The 21,036-nt window shown below is 44.0% G+C and overlaps 1 protein-coding gene across 4 annotated transcripts in view; it reads right to left on the reverse strand.

The window, feature by feature from the left end:
• Nucleotides 1-20,015, reverse strand: part of SMURF1 (SMAD specific E3 ubiquitin protein ligase 1) — a 45,219-nt gene extending 25,204 nt beyond the window's left edge. For all 4 annotated transcript variants that reach the window (XM_041401727.1, XM_041401726.1, XM_041401725.1 and 1 more), the window contains exon 1: nt 19,730-20,015. In XM_041401727.1, the coding sequence (XP_041257661.1) occupies nt 19,730-19,784 (55 nt within the window). In that variant the 5' untranslated portion in view covers nt 19,785-20,015. The remainder of the gene's footprint in view (nt 1-19,729) is intronic.
• Between the last annotated feature and the right edge of the window lie 1,021 nt (nt 20,016-21,036).

Below are 21,036 nucleotides of genomic sequence, written 5' to 3' on the forward strand. Positions count from 1 at the left end.
CAGTTTTCTTATGACTTTGCAATGCCTCCCTGTAACCCAGGCCAAGAGCATTGTCATGCTCCCCACAGAGTTGCCCATTTCCCCCAAATATCCCTGAATGCATGAGACTTACAGAAAAACCCTCAGCTCTGAAAGCAGAAGCTGCCCATGGGGTTTACCTGGCCCATGTGCCACTCAAATTGTACTTCCATGGGTGCTTTTTCTCTTAAAGTTTATTTTTTAGGGTAAACCTCTTGTAGACTGCTGTTTCATCAGCTAATTGTTCTTCTTGGCCCTGCAGTGGCTGCTCAGATGTAGGAAATACAGCCAGAGAAGCTGGGGCAAGAGTGAGACCCTAACTGGTGACACCTCCTCTGTCACCAAGATGTCCTTGAAGCTCTGCCTTCCCTCACATCCCTTCCATTTTCTCTTTGCTGTCTCCAAACAGGTCCAAAGCACAACCAGTTTCTGTGAGAACTGGAATTTAAGAGCGAAGTCAGTTATTGCCATGACCACTTTACAGACATTCTCAAGAACAGCCCATCATTTACACAGCTTTACCAGGAAATACGTTAACAGAACATAATGTAATTTATACCCACTGTATGGTTTCTAAAACTCAGTCATCCACCCCCACCAATAATTCTGCCAGGACCACAGCCAAGTGGGACAATAATTTTATAAGGAGAGATTTCCCAAATTCAGTCAAGATTCCACAGTCTCCCGATTCCCTGAAAACAAAGGATACACTCAGGCTTCAGCTACTGCATCAGCTTCTGTATAGTGTACACTAGTAAGATACAGGAATATATGTAAAAGCCTCAAAATTGCTGTTAAAACCACACAGAATAACATGCTGTTCTCAGGGCAAATACAACTTCTTAGCTGAGAGCTAAACAAAACAATTTCAATGGAAAAAATCCTGCTGGAAATACAAAATGGACTTTTCATTTACTCTACACTTCACTGTGCAAGTTACAGTTACTGGGATCAACACAGCTCTGGAATTCTTCCCTTATTCAGTCTTTTGCATCTCTAACCACGTGCACTTGCATTGAATAATTCATATTTCCAAGCAAGTGGTGTCTATCCAGACAGACTTATCTGCACGCCTTGCACATTCTTGTGCTCACACTTTGGATCAGACACAACGTGAGCTGTGCGACATCATCACCAAAATGAAGCTAAAAACACACCAGGAAACTATGTGGCTCAATTCCCTTAAATTGCATTAAAACTAAGGAATAAATCCATGCTGAAATCTCAATACTTTGCTTTTACAGTTACCCAAGCACCGCAAAAGCATCTGGAAAAAAATTCCTAAAGCATGAAAAACATGCTCCTCCACCCACATGCACTCATAACTCAGATTCCAAACTGAATTTTACTAAGATGGCCAAAAATATTTTGTACTTTCAACACCAAGGAGGTTTCACATCTTTTTCAAATCCCTAAAAATGTCAGCACCTAACGGGACCCTGTTCTCATCCCAACATTGCTCACAACAGGTCCCAGGCAGAGCTGGGGATTGAACCCAGCTCAAACCCAGCCCTAATCCCAGAGTCCCAGTAACAAAAGGTTCTTTCTAGAAATCCTATCCAAACGTTCAGATACATGAATTTGTTTCTCTGAAATATGTGAGGCGAACAATGTTAAATTAAAAATCAAATACAGAAAAGAAACCCTGAATGCTTTAGATATTGCTGAGGCATAAATTAGGAATGAAATAGCTGACACTCCTGTAGTGGAGAACAGTGCCTGTGCTCAGTCAGCATTTCAGAGAGGTGTGTTTCATTTAAAGTGTCTCTGATCTTCACTTTCATAAGTTCAAGGTATAAAGCCTTCAACACCTTATTTTCATTACCAAAAGGAAGCCTAGAAGGACTCTCCTGTGCAGCTGATCATTTGCTTACTAATTCAGTACATAAAAGGCTTTTCCAATAAATATTATGTTCACTATAAAACACAAAAATTAAGATTCTCCTGCTTCCCAGATATTCTCTCTGGGGCTGGCTAGACCCCTACTACCACTGCATGTTTTATAAGCAGTTTGTGAGATTCAAGTTACAGGTATGTTTCTGTACTAACAGCACCTTGTTTTTCCCCCACAAAACACCATCCAATTAATGGACTTCGGGCTTTTACAAGCCATTCATTTCCTAATTCCGTGAGGAAAACCTGCACAACTGCTCTCTGCTGCTTTATAAAGGCGAGAAAGTGCAGAACAAGAGACCAAAACCAGAAGCAACACATTTGCGGGTACTTAACTGAGCACTACAATTAGCGGAATGCAGAAGCACTCACACCAATTAAACCAGAGCCAGCCTTGGGGTCCTGTCCACGGAGGAAAACACTTGAAATGTCAGGAACACGACACACAACTTTTGTGTTTTCTAAGCCAGTACTATCTCCAGCTCAATATATAAGTATTGCCTTGCCTCAGAATAGCTGCTTGCTATGCAGAAAGCAGAAAGAGTCTGACCTGCTGCTGCAGAACACGTGAAACCTGTGAAAGAAGAAACCTTGGTACAGAAAATCTTGGCAAAGTTTGAGTAGATACCAAGCCAAGCAACAGTTCAATAGAAACACTGAATTTTTGTCTAACAGCAAAAGGTCTACAACTTCCAAGCTAAAACGAAGCAGATTTCTCAGTTTAAAACATAAAACATATGTTTTGTGTCTCCAAAGAGTGGCTGGTATTCACATTCCTTCACATACAGGTAGTGTCAGTATTTCAACAAAGCAATTTGAATGTTAAGCACTATTGTAAAGGAGGAAAAAAATGTAATTTAACACATTCTCTATCTCAATTTAAAGCTGAGATTTGTTTTTCCAGACAAAACCAGTATTTGACTTCTTTGATATCTTACTGCAATTAAATAAGGTATAAAATCAACTTTACAGGAACAAAAGTTTCCAGTTGGGATATATAATAAACAGTACAAAATTAATGTCTGGTTTTCATCAAGTGCTAAGTAGATTGCTCAAAAGCAAGAACATTGTTATTCAAAAAATTGATGGCGTTATGTGTAAGTTGTAAACTATGTAAACTATTAGTTCATCCCATGGGGCTTAAATGTATCAGTAAAAGAGCTGTAGTTAAACAATCCACATGGAACGTTGCCTTAGTGCCCAATATTCAGCTTTGGCTCTAGACTGCTCAGCTCAGTGTTAAACTGAAGCTTCCTTGTGAACCAAGAGCAGGAAGCTGGCAAGAGAATCACTTCAGTGACCCAGGAAGCTGCTGATGTTGAGATTAACTTTCAGCAAAATGAAGGGAGAAAAAAGATCCCTGTTTTAAAAACACTGAAAATACAAACCAACAAATTTTGCCAGAGTAATTTTTAGAAGCCCATAAATACAAGTATAAAAACACTGATGACCACTGTGGTCACAATGTTCAAGAATCCACATTTCTTCATTCATACGGAAACAGTGAATGAAGAATTGTCAATACAGAAATTCCACAGGAAAATTTGGCCTACAGGCTACTAAGTACATACAAAGAAGAAACCTCAGAACAATGCACAGGGCTCAACTTATTTTAGAATAATCAAGACTCATTTGGAATTTCTTTAGTAACTGGAAATCTTGTAACAAGAAGTTGCTCAAAATCTATTGCGAAGAGTAACACTTACCAAGCACCTCTTCTGGCACTACTAATTTCAGTAACTGCTACCAGGACAAATTCCAGCAGGAACTGGATGACTTTTCAAGAGGCACAGTCAACACCCCAAATTTTTTTTTGCAAGTAAATGAAAAGCATTCTTTCTTTCAAGTAAGGCATCAGCACCACATCACTGCTTTACCACCACATACCTCAGGTTAGCAAATGCCTCAGAAACTTTCCCTGATTTCCAGCACATCTCTGTTTTCCATGCTTGGATTTTAACTGAGGTATGCCGAGTGCTTTTTGGCATGTTTGGATAGAAACATAAAAAGTCTCAAGTCTTGTCATGTAAAGCTTTTCAAAGCCACGGGCCTTGCTGCCAAAGAAACATTTTCATGCTCTTACAGCTTTTGCCTTCCTTACTCTCAGACCTGCTGTTTGCTTTTTGCTCAGATGGTAACAAACACATGAGCTCCAGCAGCCCTTTCTGACCTGACCCTGAGTGAGCTCCGACTTAAAAATCAGGGCAGTGAAAGTCCACATTCAGTGAAGAGTTAAGGGAGCACAAAAGCCCAGAGCCACGAGTTCATTTTGTTCTAGGCTACTCAGGGTGACCAGCCAAAAACTGAACCAGCTGGAATTCATTCCCAAGTACTTCTTTCTTCCCAGAGCTCCCTGGGCTGTCGTTATCAACCTGAGGATAACAAACATATGGATCATCAAGATGGAGCTGGTGCTGGAAAGAAGTGGCAGAGCCTAATGGCCCATAATAAATGAAGTCTTGATCCTAACTTGGATCTTAGTACTGAGGTATAAATGCTTCTAATGTCTTAGGGGGAAAACTGCCCACACTAGATGGAATTAAACATTCCACTGACTTCTCTTCTTGATGTTTCCCTGTTAGCAGCTCTTGCACACATCTATTTTTGTCTTCATTACCATTCCATATTGAAATTATATCCATCAGATTCCAGACCATTCAAGAGGCATGTGCAAAAAAAGAAGGGAAAAATGACACCCTGACCATCCAGGTAAAATTTTAAAAAATAATTCAGGCTGATTAAGTGCTGAGCTACAAAATGGAACAATTGCTTTAATTTCCTATACAAAAGCTAAAATAAAGGTGCAAAGTTTAAAAACAGGAAGAGAGAAGAAAAACCGTGTTTGCCCAAATTAAATTCTTGGCATCCTTTCTCATTTTGAATCAGGTACATTAGCTGTTTTATGATATTGTTTTTAACTCCTGGAATTTTTTTCAATCTCCAGTAGCTTGTTTTGTGATTATTCTGCCCGTTATAATCCCTTCCAACATCCGCCCAAGAGGCTACAAATAGCTGTCCACTGTCTTTATGTCTATTCTTTCATTTGTTCTGAGAACTCAGCTCAAACTCTCTTTGTTTACAAATGACAAACCCAAGGCAGCCCCAAACAGATGCGTTTGTGGAGGGCACTGATGCTAAAAGGTGAGCAGCCACCTGGACACCTGCCAGGGAATCAGCTTGTCTGGGCTTATTAGCCTGGGCCTTGTGCCAGCCCTGCTGAGCCTGGGAGGGACCTGGGGAGGTGACAGTGGTGGCACTGGGGAAGGAGGGGGACTGCAAGTGGATGTGCAGGAATAAGGAAGCTGTGGTAGAGGCGAAGAAGAACGGGACAGAAATGAGGCTTGTTCCAAAAAAAGACTGCAATTACAGAGGTATTAATAGCTTTGTGAAACCAAATTTTTATCATTCATTCACCTACTTTTGTTCTTTTATTAACCCCAGGACTGAATTATTGTTTTCTTCTACAGGACAATTGTCCAGCTGTCACAGGGAAAACATCCCTAAGCAACAAACTTTCCAAGGGATTAGTATGAAAGCTTTTACGTAGAGGAAGAAAATCTGATTTAATAACCAGTTTCATTTAAAAACTACAATGAGAGAATGATGTGTAAGAGACTTTTTTTGATGCTGCCATTGTTACAGGATAAGTCTTGTCTAGATGAAGCACGTAGACACACTCCTTCCAATCTACCTAATCACCTATTAGTCACACAGGTGGTAAATCCCCAAAAGCACTCTGGGCCGGGCCATGCAAACGCTGGATGAACTGAGTTACATCAGTTCTCATCTGATTTCCTGGCAATGAGCTGCACGTGACTGCTGCAGTGCCCGAGGAAATGTGGGTCAATCCGTGTGTGTCCCGGCGCTGAATGTGCTCGCTCTCGAGGGACACACAGCTCTGTGACTCAGGAGCACCGGCCTGCCAGGAAGGAATTAGTGCTGCTCCGTGCCAGGGTGTTCACACAGCACTGCCCATCCTCTGGAATGGCATCTCGGAGCACTCCAGAACTCCCTCAGCAAAATGCTCCATCCAAAATGCTCAAATGATGGAGAAGGCTGTCAGGCACATGGCACGACAGCAGCCACTAAAAGGAAGCTACTTCCTTCAGAAGTGATTAATCACCCGTGGGGTTTGGTGTAAACACCCAGATCTCACTGCCATGTCTGTCAGCTGAGCAGCAGTGAGATGGACAATCCATGGCCAATCCAACACTGCTGCTGCTTTGGAGCTGGGGGCTGGAGCAGGATTCCTCCCAGGACATGCCCTGGCTGGACGTGGTTAAGCAATAACCTCATGGCAGCACCCCCTTCTTCCAAATCTATCTCCAGTTAGTACCAAAGTTCAGCAGATCCCTGTTGTATCTGTGCTGTCGCTCTCTTACACAAGCAAAGCCACCCTCTTCGCTTTAGGTATTTTAAGCAAAATGTCTCATTCTTGCATGACCTAAGGGATGCACCAAACTGGGAGCTGAATGGCACCAAACAGGACTCTATGAAAAGAAGGCTTTTAGTCCAAATAAAGCTGTATCAGCCTGTGTTATTCCCTTGTTCTAATCATATAGGCCAGCATCTATTTAAACTGCCAAGCTAATGACTTCAAATTTGATCAATAGTCTCTGTTTATTCAGCCAAGTGCTACTGACAGTCACCAGGGATGAACAACAAAACAAACACACTGGTCAGAGCCAATCCCTGGTTGAGCAAGAAAATCCAATCTGTGGTGGCAAACACCCTTCGATTGGATGGGGAGCTGGGGAGGGAGGCCTGTTGCCCACGGACACAGACACAACCCCTCTCCTCTGTGCCCACAGAACATTTATCCACATTATTCTGCTAACAGCCAGCTCGTGAGCTGAGAGAACTCAAGCAGAATTAACATCAGAGTGGCTCCAACTCTTACTGTGTACCATTGTAGCTATGCTAAAATATTTCCATTTGTTGTAAGATTGAGCATGGCAGGACACGACAACAATAAGAGGATGTCACTAAGCCTTTGGACCATAGGCAGTGACTTCCCTCGTTGTCACCTGATCCACTACAGAAGGAAATTTCCTTTGGAGAAGCTTCAAGAAAGACTGGAATCATCATCTTGAAAGCAGGACAAAAAAGTCCTTGACTGAATCTCCAGCCAAAGGATGCTAGGAATGTTTTAGTTACAGACTGGCTGCAGAGAGCAAAATAAAAATAGAGTTTAGAATGAAAACACATAAGTAGGGCATGCATAGCATTCTAGCACAGATTTTTCTTTCAAAACAAATAAACATTTTCATTGCAAAATCAGTTTCTCAGCAGCAACTTAACAACAATATATGTGGACCTTCCTCTCATTGGCAATTTTTATGAACAACTTGCAAGCTCCTCACTAAAGAAACCTCCCTTTCAAATCCCAAGAGAATCTGCAGTTACAAAGACTAGGTTCTGGGTGAAAATGTTTTAGTGCATTATTCTGACCAGGATGTTTGGTCACAATTTTTTCAACATTATACATTCATCGCTTTGTCTGGCAATAGCACCTGATTGCCATTTTCCTTGTACAAAATGTCAGTGTCCATTACATCAGTAAATTACAATCCCACTATGTTGGGATACCTTGATCAAAGGTATTACATAAATAAACTGCAGCTTGAAGGAAAAAATATGATGCATCTTCCTATACAACCTTAATGCATATTCAGACACAGGATTTTATACAAGTGACACCACTCGGTTGCAGGACCCTGCAAAAAAAAAAATGAAGAAAGTTCTCTTGAACAACAAGTTCTTTATCAAACTACTGTATTAGCACAGCCAAAGCCCAGAACTTAATATCTAAAAAACCCAGTACATGAGAATAGCTGGTTCACTCAAAGCCTAAGACGTTTGCTTTCCAGTTTAAATTGATTAAATAGATTGAATACATTGCATTTCGCATGGATGGTTAACAGTGCTAATATTCCAGACAAAATGAAATGCTGTATGAGGAAAATTCTCACTAGGGCTACCTCCCCCTGGATATATTCCTTGCTCTCACAGTAATTTAGTATAACGGAGCCCTAACAATTTCACTGAACAGGATTACACAAACAGCTCTTCACAGTTCATGGCACAGAAGCTCCCAGAAATATCTATTTCTTCACTACCTTCTCCACACAGGGAATGCATTTGAAAAACAGGCTGACACTTGCTTTGTGGGAATCATAAAATAATATAATGTCAGTTGCTTTGTTTTTATGAAGAAGGTGTTTCTTGTTTATCAAACAGTTGAGATATTAAAAGGGAGCCTTTTATTTGCATTCATATCACAGAGGACTTGCACACCTCGGAATCTGATATTGTCCAAGCACTGAATGACAAACTACTGATAAACCCAAAAGAGAGCAAATTTTAATAAAAAATTTCCACGAGAGAAAAACCTTTAAACACCATTTCACTTCTTACTCCAATAAGCTATGTGGCACTAATTTGAAGTGATAGTGGTGTTCTTTTAATTAAAAAATGCCAGTAGGAGGTTGATGCAGTGGCTGGTGCTGGAAGCGACGTGCTCGCAGGGCGCAGCTGAAGCTTTGTGTGAGGAATTAAGGCACAGTTTCAGCTGGGTGAAAAGGCAAAACAAAACCCCTAAATCCAAACAAACATATAGGGAGTGTTATTACAGGTGCTTGATCAAGTAATCTGGATGTTTGTCTCAGAGTATGTTAAATTCTGGGGGAAAAAAAAGCCAAGAAAAACCCCAAACTCTCACTATGGTTCATGAATCTTGGTTTACCTATAGGTGTGTTGGACTTAATTCAAGTATGTCCCTCCCCTTTCTACCTCTCACTTTCCCACATTGCTCCTTCCACATCTCCTGTGCACAGGGCTGGGACCAGGACCACTCTGTCAGACCATGGGAGGGTGGATTTGCTCTCCCAAGCTCCTCATCTCCATAAATCTTGAGCCCTGCTCTGCTTAATGGCTTTGCCTTTATGAAATTTGACTGAAGCCAGATGAAAAGCCAAAAATTAGTTAGAGGAGAATGACAGGTGAGATCCCTTTTCAGCCTGGTAATTTTTCAGTCTGGGAAAAAAAGATTAAGCTTGTCCTGTAAGTTTATCCATCAGCCTGATGGTCACAAAGGCAGCACTTTGTCCTGAAAAGTGTAGACAGCTTCCACATTCCAGGTTTCACTGCTGATTTGTGAAACACCAAAAGGCTAAAAAACTGATTAATCTACAAGAAATCCTCACAAAAATATTTGCTGGATCATTTCCCTCTCGGTCTTGCAACATCTTAATTCCAACAGCCCAGAAGAGGCCAGCAACCACATCCAGAGGATGAAAGAAGAGCTCTACACTGGCATCTGGGAGCATGACAATCCTGAAAACCAGCGGCTGCTCCTCCTGACACAGCCTCCCTGGGGAAGGAACATCCCAGAGCAAACAGGATATTTTGCCTTTACTTGGCATATGGAGCAGCAAAGAGAAGTCAGTTTATCCACAAGCTTCTGGTATATTTACTCACCACTCCTACAATGACTATTTCAATCACGTTTACACTACCAGCATCATCTCAAACATCACAGATAAATCTGTTTTCTTCGGCTGTTTCAAAGTCTGTTTTCTCTCTGCACACTTTGCAGGATTTACATCCTAAGGCAATGAGAAAAAAACCTGTTACTACTTTCCAACTGGGCTTTATTTTCTTTCTCCCCCACCCCTTTCTATCAAAAATAGCTCTCATCTACGTTCTAGTTCAATTTGGAAGTAGCACATGCAGACTTGATAAGCATCCTGCAAAGGAAATGCCTTGAATTGCAGACTACTTACAACATATTTTCCCAAGCAACTTTTTATAAATCCCATTTGATGGCTGGTTTGCTAATTTCTATTGAAGCTTATCAAAACATTATTCGTAACAAGTCAAATTACTTCTGTGATTGCACAAATAAAATAAAAAAATTACAAAAGAAATGACTGTGACTAGAAGCTCAAGCCAAGCTGCTGGGTTATACTGAAGTGTTATTTATCCTGTTATCAGACAGACCTAGAACTCCAAGGAGGTATTGAATTTTAAAATGAAGAACACAACACAGAAAAGCACCTATGTACATGTTTCTTCTGTTTGCCAAAGTCTGCTTCTAGAGCTGGTGACAGCACAATTACTGGAGCTGATTCCATCACCCTGAGCAGATCCAGGGGCTGCAGAGCAGTGTCAGGCTGCCTGGCTCTCTCACATAGAGCTCGATAAATGAGCACAGACACATTAATTAATAAATCTTGAAAGAAGTCTATTAACAGGAAATTCCCTAAAATTCTTGGAAAGAAGGAATAAAAGATGTAGGTGTTCCTATTATGGCACATTAGCTGTACACACAGCATACTATTTTTAGTTAATTATTGCCCAATATGCAGAAGTCACTCTTATAAAGAGCCAGACAGTAATTCCTACACCCTGGGCTTTTCTAGAGGTAAATTGAATGTTGGATTATGAATGAATGACAGGATCTCTGGGAAAAGATGCAGAGATTTAAATCTGAGTGTGGTTACATCACAGAACTTGGTTATATCACACAATTACCAAGTTGTATAAAGTCATTAAAGCCTGAGTTCAACACTGAAGCCTTTCTCTGACTCCAGAACATTCAGAGGCTGATGGACCATGCTGAGTTTCACAGCTGAACCACTCTCTGGCACCTTCTGTCTTCCCTAACTTCCCTTCTGCCTTTTAACCTCATCTCACCTTATTTCACCACTCATCTGTGCAAGGGGGACCTCAGCAGAAGTATTTTCACTGTGGTTAAAAACAATTTCAGGGGTGGGTTAAATGCATCAGCCGATCACAGCACAAAAACGCTCCACGTAAGGGATAGCTGGGAGATGAAAAATGAGATACACAGCAACTCCCTGCCAGTTCCAAAACCCACAACATTTCAGGCATTTTTTTTTTCCACGAAGCCATTTCTGCTCTATCTGATCTGCTCAGTAGGGTATTTACAGACACATGAGATATGAACATGCCCACTGCAGCACTTAATGTGGCCATTACCTGTCTGCAGATGTTTTTAAGAAAGAGATATGAGAGACACTGCTCGGAACTCCTTGCAGTCTAAAGCACTGAATTAAGTATCACTTCAAGAGCCCAGAAAATGCACCCAATTTCTCTTTCAAAGGCTGACATCAGACCTTTAGCTTACGCTCACCCACTCAACTGCAAACCCAAAGTGTACCAAATGTAGTGGATTCTCTCCCCATTAACATTAAAGGAGCAACAATGACGTATCTGCTAATTAGACTTACACTTGTAAAATTTGATATTTTAATTCTGAATTAAAGTGAAGTTCCCACATGCTTATAAAAAGGTCTGCACATGGGAAAGGAACCAAAACACATCAGCTACAAAGACAAAGAGCACAGATTCCCTGGGAAATCATCAATCACTGCAAGTCTGAATCAAACTGAAATTCTTCATTTTTCTAAATTCTGCACTTGTGTAGTCAAAAAAATTTTGTTAAAGCAACAGTACAATCCACATACTCAGCTCATTTTCAGCCTGGAGTTTTGGGGTTCTTTTTCCTTTTGCTCTTCAGGAAAACAGAGTACCTGTATTCCTAAAGATGTTTCCTTTCCAATAAACTTTTCATGTCATACACCCCATGTACTAAAGAATGTGAAAACACTGACCACAGGGATTGAATTTTCTGCCGCAATGTCCGGTTGTCTTTGGGGGTTCAACACAGCCCAAATCCGGCACGTGAAGAAGAAAGGTCAGGGCCATGAAAAAAGAAAGTCCAGACTGATGTGAGGAGTTGCCAAAATAAATAAATTATTTTCCTGTATAAATAAGAAAGGCAACTATCTTCAGTGTTTTAACCTTTATTTTCAGGAGAAAAATACAAAGGAGAGCTTTTAATATTGTCCTGGAAACATCAGGAAGACAAAGTAGAAGCCTAGAATTTAACACATGCAAATTTAATTTGCTGTCTTGGGATGAAAATAAGATATGGAAACTTTAAATTGATAAATACATAGCCATTTTATTTTAGTCTAATTATTTGAGGAAATAGGCAGATATTTAAGGACGACAAAACTGTAAACATATTAAAAGGTCAACAAAAATGCTATTTTTCCTAATTCACTCATCCAAAAATGCCATTCTACTCCAAATAATGAAATGTATCTACAAAGATCTCATCAACTAGAGCAAAAAAGATTGAATCCTATCAAAAATATTTATTTTCCTGACACTGATTACCTATAAAGGCAAAAATTCCTGCAAGAGAAGGATAATAGTAGGTTACCTATGAATGAAAAAGTAACACATTTTATTTTCTTCAGCAGACCATCTTCATAATGAGTTGGGAAAGAAACATCCACCATTCAAGAAAAGCAACCACGGGTAAAACTGCACATTAGTGAGGACATTCAGGGACACTCAGCACTCCTGGAGTACCACAGGCAGTGCAGTGGGCAATAATCCTTGAAGTCCATAGCGTGGTTTAACACTGCTGAGCAGCCCCAGGAATCAGGACCCCAAGTGTAAAAAGGGAAGCTGCTACAAAGTCCAATTCCACGGTTTAGGATGATGAGCTTAACCCATCTGAAGTGCCCCATCACACAACGGCCGAGGCAGGGCCGGCGCCCGCCGCAGCCGCTGCTGTGCCAAGGACAATTCCCTCCAGCTGTGGCGAGGTGAGCACAGCTGGATCGGCTGCCTGCAGCACTGCAGGGATTGTGCATTATTTTTCCATTACTCCCAAACAATAATGGATTGTTTTAGCCACAAACAGATGAACAAACCTTCCATTTAAATACTTTCTGTTAAATTGTATTAGTATGCAGAATAGTGCCCATATCCTCCAAAAAAAAAAAAAACCAAGGGAAGAGGATTTTTCCGGGGGAGGGGAAGACGAGTAAAGCAGGCTCTGCCAGCTTTATCTATCTATGCTGGGAATTGGGTAGCCTTGGGGATTTTTGCCTGCTGTGCTTAGTGTCCCTGACAACAAGCCAGTTTGAATTTTGGCCTTTAACTTGACAAAAATGACTTACTGAAGAGGAAGGCATCAAGCTATTACAGCCCTGTGGAGAGATTCTTTCTGAAACAGCATGGATGCTTACTCTGCCAATTCAACTAGAGCATCATCAGATTTATCATCCTACACCCCCAAATATTCACCATGTAGCTGCCAGATAAGAGAGTATGACAAAGAAAAAGTTCCATCATTTCTGCTATGTTCTCCATTTATATTTTATTACTTTCCCAGACATGGAAAACTGTAAAATATCCCCAGGGATCCAGTTTCACAAATTACTGGATTTCCCCTTAAACACATGTGAAACAAAGTTTAAAAACACACAGCATCTTAATACTAATTGACCTACTGCCTCACTTAGCAAACATATATGCAGCTTTCTTCTTTAATTACATTAATACTTACAGAAATAATTTTAAATTGAGATATACACACTTGCTTCATGGTTTACAAAATCACTAATGTCTCTTCTGATTTTCTCTCCCAAAAACTTCCAACACATGACTTGCACACACCTGAGCTTTTCAATGTTCAGCAGCTTAGTCTAAATCCTAGAGCTAGACTTACACAGGGAAGCTGAATTTGCACTGGAGCAGCTGAAGTGCGAGCACAGGTTTTCTTCCGCCGGCTTTCTCGTGGCAGGTGACAAATTTTTGGCAATGAGGGTCAGCAGACCAGGAAGGAGATAACATCTTGAGTTACTGCAGCAGTATTGCAGGAACTCACTTGTAAGCACCTGAAACATCCCAATGTCAGAGCAGCAGCTTCCTCACCACCAGCCATAACACAAGTGCTCCATGTCAGCTACCCGCAGGCTTAACTGCGGCCTGCCAAACGACATGGGAGAGAATGTGAGATGATATCCAGGTGAAAAAAAACTGCAAGTGCCTCAACTGCAGTGCTGTCCTCACAGAGGGATGGCAAAGCATCAAGGACCACAGCCAAGACCTCAGTGAAGACATTCCCTAAAAGCTGAGCACATCCCAACACAATGGTTGTCAACCTCGAGACTCGAGGTCGCATTGACTCCTCTCTGTCACAACAACTGCCGGTACAGGAAAGAACAAACCATCTGCAGCAACAGTTTATTTCACTCTGGAGGAATAAATCATCTGCCTCCATGAAACACATGAAAAATATCAAAGCTTTCAGTGATATTCCAGATTTCAGTCCTCCTCATAGCAATACTTTTGACTATTTTCAGAGGAATAATAATAGAGAAATGTAACAACAACAAAAAAAAAGATTCCAAACTTAGGGAAAAAGATGGCAGATGGAACATCTCTTCCAGCCCTTTTTAAAAATTTTTCTCCTCACTCAATTCTTACATGAATTGCTCTGCTGGGTACATACCTAAACTTCACACCCAAGTGATTTATCCACATCTTATCCAAACCCTTCTGCTCTATCCCGCTGCCTCCACCAAGCCCAAACCAACGCGACAGTGAGTAGTTGACTCAAGAACCATAAATAGCAGCAAGTAATCCAACCAGATTAATCCAGCTCTAAGCATGGCAACTGGACTGGCTTCAAGGTGGGCAGTAATCCAGGTAAACCTCCAAAAACCACACACAAGGATGGTATTTCCATGATGTACTTCTCCATTCTGTGACCCATCAAGCAAGCCTCCAGCCAGCTCAGGAAAAACTGAGGGGGCTCACTGATCTTTATTTACAGTGGCAATTTTAGCAGCTGCTGTCAGTAAAGTGCCTCTACCCAGCACACAGAAAATCGTGGTATAAGAGCAACCTCCTCACTGAGAAATTCAACACTTCTTGTATTTCCCTGGAACTGATGATTAATTTTGAAACACAAACAGAAAGGATGATGCTACAAAATCTTAGAAATGTGATAAAGCTGTTTCAAGAAATGGATGAGAAATCTGTTCTTAGACTGGTGGGCAGTATGGAATAAAAAAGAAATCATGAACTGCACAACTACATCCCAAATTGCATTTCTTTATATGAAGACATTCAATTTGACAAAAGAAAGTTTCAAGTCAGGAATAAAGTAGTTATTGTTTCTACTTTCCCCGCCCGAGGGGGATATTGAAACAAACTCCTTTTGGTGATTTAATTTACTTCCACCAGGACAATGGTGCTGGCACAGCTTTGACTTACTGGGAGAAGCAAAAAAGGAGACTTGCTCCCCATAGCCTGCCCAGAGGAAAAGGCTGCTCTTTGGATTCTCACTTTGGCAGCCCAAAAATGTCAGCTAGCCAACTGCAAAGGCTGTGCTCTCCACTTCCTCCCGTGAAAGCAAAATTTTATTTTCTTTAATGTCCCCAGAGTTACATGCCCCGAGCCTCTTTGCCACTCCTATCCACAGGGCTCTGAACAGCCACGAATTTACCTTCACAAAAAGCTGCTGCTTCCCAAGGCAAATGGGGAAGGGAGGCAGAGGGGGATGAAGTGCCCCCACAGCATCACACAGGAAATCCGCGGCCAAGCCCTGCACAGAGCTCCAGCGGCAGCCGGGGCCCCGCTCCCAGCAGACTGGGGAAGAGAAAATCCTTAGGAGAAGAAAAGAACGAGACACTGATTTCCACACACCCCCAGATGACCTCACTAAATAAATTTGGAGCTACCCAACTGCTGCTTCCCACCATGTCCCCCATGGCACGAAGCTGGCTCGATATCAAATACTGGCTGCCAGGGAAGCTGGGATGAGCAGCCAGCTCTTCCTGCCCCAGCGCTCTTCACCGGGAACCAACGGTCCTGATGCTCAACCACAAAACTACAGCCAGCCCATGATGTATTCACCATGTCTGACTGACAGACCCCTACACAGATATTCACTGTTCCTGAACACAGGACAGGAAAGTGTCCAGGTCACCAATATTAGTGTTGCTATTGATCAGTCAGTTAACTCTGCTGCACTGGTCGATACATTAGTCATGAAAGGGAAGTAAAACATCCTGACATTTGGGACATGCTTTAGTCTGTGCCTTTGTAACAATTCTAAGTGAACATTGCTCTAATGACAACACTGTGTTTTATCTTCTTCTTGAAGTCACTGCATTCTTTTATGGATTCCTTGAATCACAAATGCAGAAAGTCCCAAAGCCAGCCATTTACCAGCTACCAACTGGCCAGACTTCATGGCTGGGGCTTCCCTGAACTGGCTGACTGTACTGAGCTGGAAGAGTGTGCAGGATACTCATCTGTGTCACTTCTTCCCTCTTCCCCTTTCTTTGCCACTGCTAAGCACAACTACCTTCCTTACAGGAATCAGATTTGTCACCTACAAATCCCCTTTGGCTTTCTCACCTCACAGCAACCACCTGCTTCATCATAGTCTTCCTCACTCCTCCCTTGATGCTTCTGACACTGCACTTTCTTACCCCTCACACCTGGGAGGATTCTCAGCTATACCTGCCTTCCAAAACTGCCCCCATGAGCAGCAAACCTTCCCAGGCCAGGTTTTCCAAGGAGGAATTGAGGACTCTGAACCACAGCGAAGTGAGGTGCTTGGAGAAGATAATTTGGATCCTCCAGTTACACCAACTCTGGCCTCTCTGTTAGAGAAACTGTTTTGCCATCAGTCCTCAACACGGCCATCCAACAGTGTATGAGATCCAGCTAGGAAGTGATCCTCTGAGTTTAACTTCCCTCAGTTCCACGATGGCCCCAGAAGCCAGCCAGCTTTTAACACCCCAGCTAAGACCCCACTGAAAAAGCCAGAACCAACGAAACCAGAACCCAACTCGCAGCTTTTCTGGTAAAGTTCCATGTTTAGTCCACTTCTTCATGGCCTTTCCAGTTCCATCTGCAAGCTTTGCCTACAAGCTACCAGGATCAGGGTGTCTGCCATACCCAGCACGATGAGACTGCAGTTTTCACCAGTGCTTGTGGGTGATACAAGTGTGAGCAAGGCGTGTGCGAGCCTTGGAGATGATGAACCCTTTGAAAATTCCCCAGGGAACAGCAGCAAACAAAGGTTTCAGAGAAGCACAAGGGTAAAAAAAGGACACGTGCTCTGTGGATTGTGTTCCTCCTTGACCCAGAGGACCCTGAGCATATTTGGCAAGGACATGCACTCACAGGATCACTTCATTTTTCCATCCCTGTGCTGGCAATTCCGCCACTGCTGCGCTGCCCTGATGACAGCACGGATAGGAAGAGACCACAGATTTAACAGGAAGTTTTCTCTTACTTTGCCTAGGACTGTTCCAAGGGACAAGAGACAAGGCCAGAGTATCTGTGGCTCTTGCATCACCAGCTGGGGTAAAGGCTTTAGTGGAAAGAAGAGGAGAAACTGAGATATGACAGGAGATTAGCATATTTAAGATCCACAGGCCACAAAGTCATTTCAACCTGTCATGCAACTCAGTGTTACACTGAGGTTTTTAGCATTTCTGCACAGGGTGCATTATTTGCCATTTTACTTCACTGCAATTTGCATCAGGCTAGGACTGACACCATTCTGTATAAGCTGGGAGATCACTTCTGCTAATCATCAGAGGATTGAGAACTTTTGCTTATATCCACATAAATAACCCCAACGCTCTGCTAACACAAATACCTTTACAACAGATGAGGAAAAAATGATGCCTTTTAAAAAAATCACAGGAGGTTCAACCACTGCTCCCTTGCCATTCACCCAGTGACACTCACAGGCATACTAAGTGGTTTTACACTGCTATTTTCAGTACTGCAAAACTTCAATGGTGCCTAATCACAGGAAACACAATGCAGGTAGTAAATCATAACAAACCAGGTCCTCTGTCTTGATTTAAATGTGCTCAAATCTCCCAAGAGCCAAGGAGATGAGAAAACAACAGCCAGGCTGGCTGCAGCTATTTGAAACAGGTAAGTCAGCACCCCAGTCCCAGCCAAGAACTCAGCATTGCCCAACGATTCCAGAGCTAAACCTCTCCCAGAGCAATTTATTTGTTGATTAAATACAGCAGTTTTTGTCACATCACCCAGGTTTCCTGCTTGTAAAAACAGAAGATGTGTTTGAGCAAGCAGGAGATTTCTTCAATACAGTTAAAAAATGGGGAGTAATAAAAAATAAATCTACCAAGTTGCTCAATAAACTGAAACTTCAGTCTGTTCCAGGAAACATTCCAGCTCAGAGAGAAGACTAGTGTATGCTAAAGGTAAAAAAGCATTTTGCTGCAGGTTTCAGCCTTTAAAATTAAACCCAACAGCTTCTCTCTGTTATTTAAATGATCTCCTCCAGCTCAGAAGGGCTATGACCATGGCCTAAGTTACTTAACTCACATTTTTATTGACTGACTTGCATAAAAATAAGCCACATTAAGGACTGAGCTGACATTTGGTATACATCACCACAAAACTCATTTCAGATCAAACATCATTCATACAACCTAAAAATATTTCCAGCCTTCTCCCATCCAAGAAAAGGATTTTCAGATTTACATTATCCTCACAAACTTTGGTCTTCTGAAGCACAAGCAGTGCAGAATCAAAGGATTAAAAGTACACCAGGATTTTTATTTTTTGATGATCTGCCTCTGAGTGTGTTATGTGCCAGGAGCAAGTTAACCTGTAACTGCAGTTTCACCAGCACCGTTTTCTCATTATTTGCCAGTGTCTTATGCACCCACACACAAAGATTCCTCTCCAGGGATCAATTCCCAGAGCAGCACTGTGGCTTCTCCAGCCCAAGTGACCTCCAAGCATCCACTTGTTGCCTTTGAAAGAATGGACTGGACCTTATTTTTTAATAATTCACACAGCAGTCTCAACAAGCAGGAACTGCGTCTCTTCTCATTAAAGAAGCAGGCTCGGCATCGACCAGAGCAGCTTCCAAAAGACTTAATCCAGATCTTTTCAGGGTCCAACATAAATTGGTTTATCCATCCATGAACCCTCCAGAGGCCTCACACAGAGGCAGGACAGACACAGCTCCGGGTGTCACCCCCTGCACCGGGAAGGAACTTCCAAAGTTGAATGCCACAATGTGCCAGGTGAGAACAAGTTGAGAGGAAGGAGGGAAAATTTAAAAAAAAAAAAAAACCACGCTAAAAAAAACCCAGCTAAAAGCAACTAGATGAGTATTTTCTCATTAGCAACTGAGTTATCCTCCTCGGCACACAAGAGGCTGGGGGGGTTGTTAATTAAAGTGAAGTAAGGCAAATTATGAAAGGCTTTGCTGAAAGCCAGTCTGTGGGAGAGGTGGAGAGGAGACCCCATGGAGGGGCAGCTCGGTCTGGAGGGGTGGACGGGGGAGCACAGGGATACCCCACGGGAGAGGGAACAGGGGAAACCCTGGGAAGGGGGAAAGGTGTCACAAGGATGCCCACAGACAGGCAAGGTGCAGAAGAGGGCTGGGAGGGGGACAGGGGTGTCACAGGGACCCCCGACACTGGGAGGGTGCAGAAGAGACGCCACAAACGGGCAGAAGGCAGGGGAGAGTTATCTACAGGGAACCCCAAAGGGAAGAGTGCAGAAGGGACCCCGTTTAGGGTCAGGGTGCTGGAGGGGTGCTGAGTGCCACCTTCCACGGGGAGGGTGCAGGAAAGACCCCAGGAAGGAGAAGCGTGCCCCGACCTGCCGGAGACCGAGGGGGACGGAGCAGTGACAAACCCCCGCCCTCCTCAAATTTATGTCACCCCGAGGGGGCTCAAGCACCCCACGCCGGAGGGGCGGGAAAAAACAGAAATACACAAAAGCGCAGAGAGGCTCCGCCGGGCCACAGAGGTGGAAGCGGAACAGAAAAACGGCGAATAAAAGTTAAGCAAGGCTGGAGCTCGGGCCCGGCCGCCCCTCCCCTCACAGCCAGGCCGGGGAGGGGAGGGGACCCCGGGCCCAGCCGTGGATGTGCGGCCACACGCACACGGTGCCGCCGCCGCCCCGTTACCTGTGAGGCGGATCTTGATGCTGGATCCGTTCCGGCGGGTACCGGGATTCGACATCGCGCCTGGAGGAGGAGGAGGAGGAGAACGAGGAGGCGGCGGCGGCGGCGCCGAGCTCAACCGGCGGCCCCGCGCAGCCCCGCCATGCGAGCCCGCCCGCTCCTCACGATGCCGGGAATGCCCGGGCCCGCGTTCCGGCGGCCGCCGCAGGCTCGGCGCCCTCAGCCCCTTCCCCAGCCGCCGCCTCAGCCACCGCCGCCGCCGACGCGCCCGCCCGGCCCGGCCGCGGAGAACCGTGGCCACGCCCCCGCGCACGGCGGAGGGCGGTGACGTCAGCGCGCAGAGCGGCTTGGCCGTGTCCGGACGCCATGAGGAGAAGGTCGGAGCGGGGAAGGTCGGGGTGTGGCGCATGCGCGGGAGGGATCGGGGGAGCGCCCCCTGGCGAGGGGGAACGGGGGTAAAGGAATGGGATAGAGGAATAGGAGTGGGATAGGGGAATTGGGGCAATAGGAATGGGATGGGGGAATGGGGAGAATAGAGGAGGAATAGGGGTAAAGGAATGAGATGGGAAGAGGGGTAAAGGAATGGAATAGGGGAATAGGAGTGGGATGGGGGAATAGGGATAAAGGAATGGGATAGGGGCAACAGGGGAATAGAAGTGAATAGTGGGCAGTGGGGGAATAGAGCAGAATAGGAGCAGAATGTGGGAAATAAGGGGGAATGGGGATGCCTGGGGAGTGGCATAGGGGTGCCTAGGGCTGTCTTGGGATGAAAAGGGGCAGATAAGGGCACCTGGGGGTGAATAGGTAGTCACAGGGGTGACATGCAGGGCAGCATGAGGGTGACAGCGTGTTCCTGGGGGTGAACAGGGTCTCTCATGGAGGATGTGTGGGGGAGACATGGAGGGAGCACAGGGGTGCCTGCAGGTGGCATTGAAGGTGGCATAGGAACGTAAAGGGGTCTTAATTTGGGGCAAACACCACTACAGGCAGTGCCTGTTCCAGCTCCAGCAAGGGAGCAGCACCTTCTCCCTGTCTACAGCTCCCTGGTGGGAGGGTGCCAGGGGGGGAAGGGACTCTTCTCCCAAGTGACAGCACAAAGGAAACAGCCCCAGGTTGTGCCAGGGTTAGATTTTAGGAAAGATTTCCTTACTGCTCAAGCACTGAGAGGTGCCCAGGGCAGCAGTGCAGTCCCCACTCCTGAGCATGTTCTGAGTAGAGACGGCACTAAAGGGGCAGGGGGCTGATGGAAGTCAGTGGCTGATCCTGGAGGTCTTTTCCAGCCTCAGTGACACTCCACCTGCTCCTGTGGG

The sequence above is a fragment of the Onychostruthus taczanowskii genome, unplaced genomic scaffold (genome assembly GCF_017590055.1).
Source record: "Onychostruthus taczanowskii isolate IOZ18803 unplaced genomic scaffold, ASM1759005v1 scaffold19, whole genome shotgun sequence".
In the NCBI taxonomy this organism is placed as follows: Eukaryota; Metazoa; Chordata; class Aves; order Passeriformes; family Passeridae; genus Onychostruthus; species Onychostruthus taczanowskii.